This window comes from Lycium ferocissimum, chromosome 7 (genome assembly GCF_029784015.1).
Source record: "Lycium ferocissimum isolate CSIRO_LF1 chromosome 7, AGI_CSIRO_Lferr_CH_V1, whole genome shotgun sequence".
Taxonomy (NCBI): Eukaryota; Viridiplantae; Streptophyta; class Magnoliopsida; order Solanales; family Solanaceae; genus Lycium; species Lycium ferocissimum.
The window spans coordinates 18092885-18102505 of NC_081348.1; the positions used below are offsets into that span (position 1 = coordinate 18092885).

Consider the following 9621-nt stretch of genomic DNA (forward strand, 5'->3'; position numbering starts at 1 on the left):
CTAAATAAATCTCTCAAAAAATTTCAAATGGCACTAGATTTATAATGTAGTTATAATACATGGACAAAGTATTTTGTGTAAATAATCATAAGATATTCTGAGGTTATTTATGTAAATAATAACAAGAAGTTGTTTAAACAATATATATACATGGAGTCTATATGTGCAAAGTTCTCTGTGTAAACAAATATATTTATTTTAAAACAACTAGTAGTTGTTTGAACGTAAAACCTACATGTGCAAGTTTTTTGTGTAAGCAACTTTGTAGTTGTTTAAATATCTTAGTTAATTTAAACAGGTATCATAGCTGAAAAATATGGGAAAATGAGCTAAAAAGGCTCTTTGAGAGTGGAATGCACAATAAGGGATTTCTATTTCTTTTTCCTTTACTTTTGTTATAACCATATAATTATGAAGAGATTGGGGTTGAATTAAAATATTTAAAAACTTGGGGGATAGAATTAAAAATAAAAACATTGTAATAAACCAATGTTCCAAACCAAACAAAACAAAGCTGCCCGTTCTTTATCTCCTCTTCTCTTCTTCTGTTCTTCCCGTTCTTCTCTCTATCTCCTCTCCACTTTTTTCTCTTTAACCATTTTTTTTATTGGTTTCTCCTCCAAGAACATTCTTTCTCTACAAATTCGAGTTTTTTGAGGTATGCATTTATTTTTATTCTAATTTCTGTTGTTTTTATGCTCATTTAAGACATGGGGTTTTTGTTTTTCCTATGTTTTCTTGGTCGATCGATCCAGTAAACTTTATCTTACCATTCACTATTATAAATTAGTCTGAAATCAATTTGGGTCTCTATATGATTTGTTCTTTTTGTAAACTCTAAAAAAGGAGTTTTGGGGTTTTAGTCTAAAATCAATTTGAGTCTCAAAAAGATTTGTCTTTATGTAAATTCTGAAAAAGGGGTTGGTTTTGGGGTTTTGTGATTTTAGTAAATGGGATCATCTGCTTTCTTTATAATCTGTGTTCTACATTCACTAATGCTTGTAACAATGTTCTATTTGAATGAAGTTTCTGTACTTGGACATGGTATTGAAACAGCCAAAAAGTTGTTAGGGTCAATCCCACATGACTAATTGGTGATTAAAACATTGATTTATTTGTTGGATTGATGTTATGTGTGCCATTGGGTTATTGTTATTTGTAGTGTCTTTTGTTAAGGAGAGGGAATTTCAGAGTTTTTTCGCGAAAGGTTGTGTTTGTCTTCATGTAGCAATGGGATTATGGAGAGTGTATTTTGAGAGGAAGCTTGAGGATTTGGCTTATGATTGGCTAAGACAACTTGTTGGTGATTTTGTTCTAGCACTTTCTTGGGTGTTTTTTCTTGTTAATTCATGGAGGAAAAAGTATGATTAGAAAGATTTTTTTTCTGAACTTTTGTTAGCGTAAGATGTTTCAGAGTCCCAAATAATGATGCTTGATGGAAAAAACAGATTAAAACACTTCTAGCATCTTAAGATGCTTGATCAAATTCTTTTCTTTTTCAAATTGGTGTTATATTTAGCTCTATGCTTGCAAGAAATATTTTATTTTGTGGCTGCTATTGTTTCAGAATTTCTAAGTATTTTGTGGCTGCTATTGTTTCAGAATTTCTTCTACGTGTAAACAATCGCATATTGTTTAAACAACTTGTGTTTATTTTATAACTTCGAGAAGTTTATTCATTTGGTCTATTGTTGACAATTTTATGATGCTTTATGTATGTAGATAAAATGGAAACAAAAAATCAAAAAGTTTATAAAAGAAGGCCTAGAAAAAAGGCTAGGTCAACGGAAGAGGAGTCTGCTTCTGCTGGAGAAGCGGATAGGTTTCCACAAGCTCAGGAAACAGAAGAATTGACCTCATCAGCTCGTGGTTCAGTTAGAGAAGATGAAAGTGTAGAAGATGAGGAATCAATAGATCAGGAAGATAAAAGTGAAAGTGGAAAAGAAAGTGTAGAAGATGAGGAATCAACGCATCAGGAAGGACAAAATGAAAGTGGAGAAGAAAATGCAGAAGATGAGAAATCAACGGATCAACAAGAAGAAAATGAAAGTGGAGAAGAAAGGGAAGAAGAAACAAATCATGTACTTTTCGAACAAAGAAAAAAAGTATTACATGATGAGAATGCTGCCCCTTCAAGATCAAATGTGAGTGTTTTTTTAAATTGTCATTAGTGAAAACAAATAGTAGGTGTTTTAGCATCCATTTACTATTTTTTAGAAAATTACCACCAGTTCAAACAACTGATGGATGCTTAAACACCTACTAATTGTTTATTGTAAACAAACAGTTGTTATTTAAGCATCGACTAGTTGTTTAAACTACCACCAGTTCAAACAACATATGTTTGTGGCTTTTTTATACTTTCTTTTAATTAATCAACTTTATAATCATGTACGTTTCTTGATGATTCGATAGTGAGATTCCCGAATGCATCAAGTCCATTGATCTTACAAAATATAGCTTGCAAGACACATTATTCCACGCACGGTGATTTTCCGGGAAAGATTTTTGTAAAGTCACCTCTAGGAGGAAAAGCATTTCTTGAATTCAGAGGAGTTCTGGTAGAACAAGGTATTTTAGATAGGTTCAAAAAAAGTTGTTTTGGGCATTTTATGGATATTCCAATGCAGCAAGTAAATTTTGGGTCGCTGATAGTTCATGGTCTTCTACTCTGACGCATCATTTGTTAGAAAAAGATGGAGCTGTGGTTTGAATATGAAAATATACCTGTGTGTTTTGGATTAAGGGAATTTGCCTTGATGACGGGACTATGGTGTCACCCCTTTCCTTTTGAAGAGGCATTGGCTAGTCGGGTAAAGAAGGGTGAACCATTATGGGAATTTGTTTCCAAGGAAGGAAAAACATTACTGCTAACTTCCTCCTTGAAAAGATCAAATCACACGAAACACCAAAAAATTATAAGTTTTCACTTGCCTTGGTTTGGTTCTATCACTGCATCTTATGTGCAAGAGATATATCATCAGGTGTTGATGCCGACATGACCAAGCTAGCTTGCAAGCCCTCCGTCTTCAACGAATATCCGTGGGGTCTCAAAAGCTATCTTTTGGTCGTTGAGTATCTTGCAAAACCAATAAAATCTCGAATACAAATCTCTATGACTTCCGTGGGCATTCTAGTAACTAAATAATTTTTTTATATTATTTTGCTTTTAATATTTATATTGATTGTAATTTATTGTTACGTAATTTAGGCTTGGGCTTTTGAAGCTATTCGAAACTTCAACGAAATGCTAAGAATGTTCCCCCGAGAGGACATTGCCACGTATGCTAAGGTGGATGTCGTATGGAGGCCTAAAAAAATCTACAAGATCCATTCGGTACCACCGATGAAAACGTAAGTCTCTAAAACTTGTTAAACAACCTAAGACTTTTTAAACAACTTTGAGACTTGCTTAAACAACTTGAGATTGTTTGAACTAAATAATGTTTAATTGTTCAATAAACATGATGTTGTTTATAAAGGAAGATCACAATATTGACTTTTTTGTTCTTTCTATGCAAGTACTGCACTCTTTCCTGGTTCCTACAAATGCCAAAAAGAGGGAAGAATACATGAAAGACTTTGAGCCATTTGCCAGTGAGAAAGCGGACGAAAAATTGATATGTTAAAAATAGAATTTGCTGGGGTGACAACCATCACAACTGGTGAAGTAGGAGCTTGGGAGGTTGGTGGTGAGGACAGGATCCCCGTAAGGAGTGGGGGTGAGGAAACGAGCCCACCAAGGGGTATTGTGCGGAAAGAAACACTCCAAGAGGCACGGTGACGAAAGGAGCCCGCGGAGCCCTTTAAAAAATTATGATGACATAATTGCTGGTAGTCCGATGGACTATGATTTTGGTGGTCAGTATAGTGAAGGAGGAGTTGGTGCGGGATCTTTTGGTCTTGTTGTTTGGTGCTTGTCCTTCAAATGAAAATATAAACGTGGATGATGAGCCTTTATAAAATGAATGTCATAATACTTGATCAAAATACTTGTTTTTGAATAAAAACAAAGCCAAATTGGAACTGAAAATTTCTAAAATGGAGGAGGTCTAGTTCAAACCTTTAATGGGAAGTCTGTCAAACAACTTGTAGAAGAATTATCTACTTTGAATAAAAAACTCGATGGGGCCTAGGAGTTTGTTAAGGAATTCCAAATACAAAAAGAACTTTGGTATGTTCTAAAAAAAAATGGGACATGAAATAACATGATGCACGTAAAACGACATGAACATGAGGATAAGTGTGATATATATATATATATATATATATATATATATATATATATATATATAATATTTCTAGGGAGAGCATTTCATCATTTTTGACATTGATACATAAGGAAAGAGTGGAACCATAAACTAGGGATAAGATGTTTGTTGGGATAATTTTTGTTGATAAAAAACTAAATCAATATCTTTTTGTTAGACAAAAACAGTGAACATAATATATTTCTTGATGTGGAAGTATTTATGACTATTTATGGATAATTTGTAAGCAATGAAAATAGATGCATTTCATTTTTTCTTTTGTCATGTAATTAACATGTAGGAACTTATATTATGGATCATTTTTTTATGATGTTTATATATATATGAACTTGACTATTTTATTACAATGTCATACATAATATAATTATGGACATGGACCTAGGGTTATCAACATGGTATAGAAATAGTTTTTATCATAATTTATATATGGCATTATTTACTAAAACAATATTTGAAGTAAAATTAGACTTGAGCTATTGAAAAATTTTCAAAATCTTGAATTCTTGAAAACTTGAAAAATGGGTTTTTCTTTGTTTATGATGTTTATTGATTTGGTTAATTTTTTAAAACAACATTGATGTTGTTTGATGAAAGAGGGTAGGAGGTCGTTCTAGGGCTTGAGGAATGAAAAATGCTTAAACATTGTGCACGTATATTGTTTATGATGTTTATATATGGTTGATTGTTTACTAAAACAACTCTTGAGTTGTTATAAGAGAGAGAACCTTCAAGATGTGGTTGCTTGGAAAATACATTCAAAGATCTACAATTTTATAGGTTTTCTCAAATTCCAAATACGTGGTTGAAATACGGGCCATATTTAAAACAACATGATGTTTGTTGTAAAACAACATAACAAATCTAAATGTCAAATTCTAAATGTTGCTTAAACATTAACGGTTTTGACTTGATTTGATGTTGAAATATCTAATGTTGGGCGTACCTAAAACAACATGATTTTCTGTTGATCATGGTCAAAGCTTAGGTTAAAGGTACGGGGTGTTATGTTGTCCTTAAACTGTGAATGTCTTTACCGTAGTGGACACTACACAATTTCTAAAATAAGAGGAGTTCCCAAAGAAATGGATTCATTTGTAGAATTATCTACTTTGAATAAAAAGCCTAGGAGGATGTTGTTTTCCAAATACATAGAACTCCTTTGTATTGCACGTAAATTTGAAGAAAGTAGTGTAAATTTACAACCTAGGTGATAAGAGGAGGAAAGAGTGGAACCATAAATTAGGGATTGTTTGTTGGGATAACATGTTGATAAATTTGTAATTTTTTAGACTATTTCTTGATTGGAAATGATGACTATTTATGGATAATTTGTAGAAGATGCTATGAATCTTTTTATGATGTTTAATATGGTTGTTTACTAAAACAACAAGTAGTGATTGCTTAAACATTCAATAATTGTTATGATGTTTATATATGGTTATTTATAAAACAACATGAAGTTGTTTAACAACTTGTTGGTTGCTCAAACATTCACATTGTTTATGATGTTTATCGATGGTTGTTTACTAAAACACTTCATGATGTTGTTCAACGTAAAAAGTAGGTAAACATTAGTAGTTGTTTATGATGAAATTTATGGTTGTTTACTAAAACAACATGAAGTTGTTTAACGATGCTATGGTTGCTTAAAAATTCACGGTAGTTGTTTGTTTACTTTATCGATGGTTGTTTACTAAAACAACATGATGTTGTTTAAAAACTTCGGTGGTTGCTTAAACAGTTGTTTATGATGTTTATAGATGGTTGTTTACTAAAACAACATGATGTTGTTTCAGCTTTGGTTGCTTAAACATTTACATTAGTTATTACGCTAAAAATTTATATCTCATAAAAAGTAGGTTTGTTTACGGTATAAAGTTTTCCCTTAAAATCAAACAAAAGTGGTTCTATTAATCACATTGGTTGATCAATATCTTATTATTTATATTGGAAAATTATAAAAAAATTGTTAAACAAGTAGTGATTGCTTAAACAAATAATTGTTGCTTACAATGATCAATTGTGATTGCTTCAACAATAACCTCAATCTTGTTAGGTAAACAATTACTAATATTGATTGCTTATAATAAACAACGACTCTTGAACAACTATGGGTTGTTTACTTTAAAATCCATCAAACGGGAAGTTGGATGTTCGAATTGTTATCAAGTCAATAAGTTGATGTTCAAATATTCATATAATCAAACAACATTGATTCTATTATCACTTGATCAATAAGTTATAGTTATACTATTAGTAGGGTCAATCAGTTGATGATCAATTGTGATCAAATTACTAAGTTGGGTTTAATTACTAATTGAACGACTCGTTTGATGTTGAATTGTTGTCAAGTCAATAAGTTGATGTTCAAATATTCATATAATTGTCCAATTGAAATTCTTGTATAAGCAATAAGGAGTTGTTTGAACAACTTCTTGTTGTTTATTATAAGCAATCAATATTTGTTTAAGCAGCCATTAGTTATTTATTATAAGCAATCAGTATTTGTTTAAGCAACCCCTAGTTGTTTACCTACTTTTTACGAGAGATGAAGTTATTGTAAGCAATCAGGAGTTGCTTGAACAACTTCTTGTTGTTTTGTAAGCAACAATTATTTGTTTAAGCAATCACTAGTTGCTTACCTACTTTTTACGAGACACGACGTTATTGTATAAGCAATCAGGAGTTGCTTGAACAACTTTTTGTTGTTTATTATATCGTTATTTGTTTAAACAATTGTCTATTGTTGCTTGAACAACTTATTGTTGCTTACCAATATTTTTATGAGCAATAATTTTCCAGTATAAATAATTAGATATTTTTTGAAACAACTAGTGTCTGTTTAAGCAACCACTAGTTGTTTACCTACTTTTTAAGGGAAAAACTTTAAACTGTTAACAAACAATATTCACATGTAAAGACCAATAACATAGTACATTGATTCAGTTGCAAGTACACATACTTGAGGAAAACAAAAATTCGAGAGTGGACTAATTTGACTAAAATATCTTAAACCTCGAGGAAGTACTCCCTCCTCTCTGTTGCAATTTATATGACGATCTTCTATTTGTGACTTCCAAAATTATACTACTTTCACAACTATTAAGAATTCAAATTAGACATTTCCAATCAAAATTAGCTTTTCAGCCACTACTTAATATTCTTCCGCCATCAGTGACATCATACGCAAGTCAAATTAACATCTTAATTCATGTCAAGTAAAAAATTATCATACAAAATTGAGAAGAAGGAAATAATATTATGTAAGCAAAGAAAAACACACCAGATGTAAAGGAGTACCTTAGGGGGGTGTATTAATTTGACTCCAAATCGATCAAGGGCACGACCAGTAAGGCTGTCAGGAGAAGCATCATGATCTCCTGTATATGTGACACAATCTAGATTTGGGTTTTCATCTTGGATTGCTTTCACGGCGCACCACAAGACTCGTTCTCCACCACCTCCGTCATTGGTGTATGGGTGGAAGACCCCAACAGCCTTCTTTCTGTTTCTCCACCCGTTGATTACCATTAACACTAATCTTACTGCTTGAGCAATTACCGCTGTTACGGTAATAACAGCACTGAGCACAAGCCAATTTGTCATATTGCAATTACACTATACGTTGCTGGAGTTACTGATTCTTTTCGTTTTTTTATCCTCTAAAACGAAATCTAAGATCCCTGAAATTCACCTTCTGAAATAGAATTATATCAAAAGATCAACAATAGGGACCCCTAAACTGCAAAATAGATAGATAGGATCAACATTTTGCAGCTAAATGGGTGAAAAACAAATCCAAAATAAAGTTTAAGATTTTTGCTTGCTAAAATTTTGGAAGAAAAAAACAAAGAAAACTGTATCAAGTTATTGACGAGGGAATTAAGAAGCAAACAGTGTTTTCTGAAAAGTAATTTTTTCCTCACATGATATGATATTGAGTACTAGATCAAGTAGGAGACATTTTCTAACCAGTAATGCTTATAGACACCTATAAGTGTTGAAACACTTGAAACAAGGATGTCTTCTGCTTTTATGCTATTATCAGGTATGTAATGTGGCTCCACCTACTAAAGCATGTAAGACAGAAGAGACACAAGTACTCAACAGTGAAAACTATCCTTCAAATATTTAGTTTCAACTTTCTACTCTTCTTTTTGATATATATTAATCTTTATTCTCGTTCTGCTTTGCATTCCTTCTCTTTGTCTCTGACTCAAATTATAACCTTGCAGGTTACTGCAAATGGTGAAAGATTAGGGCTCAATAACCTTAAACCGGTCCGACCTTTGGGTTGTGGAGATACTGGAAGGTATTTCAATCTGTTCTTGTTATTTGTTCACATAATTCTCCAATCTTCATTGGCACTATGTCCAACCTACCTTTACCATATTTTAATGACATCCTACTGCTTTTCGAGGGTAAGTTGTAGAAATATTAGGCACTTATATTTTGACTGTAATGACGACATTGAATGCTTGGGAACTACAAGGAATCAACTCAAAGAAAGATAAGCTAAGACTGGAAAAAGGGTCACTTAAAATAACAGCGTCCTTCTGAACCTTTTATTTCCTAAAAGGCTCTTTAGCTTCCTTCTCTACAATTTATAGTAAGTTTATTAGTTAGTGCTTGCAGGACTTTTAGTAGGTGCCCATTAATATCGTACCTTCCACTTACCTTGATGGCGCACCTCTTGTTTTGTGTATAGTAATGCTGTTTTGGTACTTTAATAAAAATGCTTCGCATGATGTCCAAGTCATAAAAGATCTCAAAGCAGTGAGTATTGCCATATGTAAAAGATCCATTTTTTTTGTCTGAGAGGTTTTATACTCTTTGCAGTGTCCATTTGGTGGAACTGAAAGGTACAGGAGATCTTTTTGCTATGAAGGCGATGGACAAATCCATAATGCTCAACCGTAATAAGGTCTGGATGCCTGAGATTTTTTACGTCATGTCTACTGAGCATTTAGTATTTCCTGGGAGGAATTGATTTAGAGAGCATGCTGTTGCATTTTAGTCCTTGATGACCTTTGGATTAATATTCCAAACTCATGACTTCACATTTCCCTTCCTACCTGAGGATATTCGATATCTTCTCTTAATCCTTAAAGACAAATTCATGTTGCATAATGTATAGGTACATCGAGCATGTGTTGAAAGGGAAATCATAGCTCTCCTCGATCATCCTTTCCTTCCAACACTATATTCATCATTCCAGGTAACTATCTAACTCAGAGACCATCATCCTAATGCAGGTGTAATTTTAGATTATCTATATATATATATGCATGTCAATCTTTGTAGCAATGCCACAATGAAAACACGGAAATATACGTGCATTTTCAGAAAT

General features: G+C 32.5%; 1 protein-coding gene and 1 pseudogene across 1 annotated transcript; both read left to right on the plus strand.

Moving 5' to 3' along the window:
- The first annotated feature begins 322 nt into the window (after positions 1-322).
- Positions 323-2365, plus strand: LOC132062574 (uncharacterized). Its single transcript, XM_059455117.1, has 2 exons — positions 323-658; positions 1723-2365. The coding sequence occupies exon 2, from the start codon at positions 1728-1730 to the stop codon at positions 2169-2171; it is 444 nt and encodes a 147-aa protein (XP_059311100.1). The 5' UTR covers positions 323-658; positions 1723-1727; the 3' UTR covers positions 2172-2365.
- On the plus strand, positions 951-1980 carry LOC132062575 (uncharacterized; annotated as a pseudogene).
- Positions 2366-9621: the final 7256 nt, after the last annotated feature.

Excerpts from the sequence above, each read along its gene's own strand:
- LOC132062574 (XM_059455117.1), top strand. The coding sequence starts at position 1,728 with ATGGAAACAAAAAATCAAAAAGTTTATAAAAGAAGGCCTAGAAAAAAG.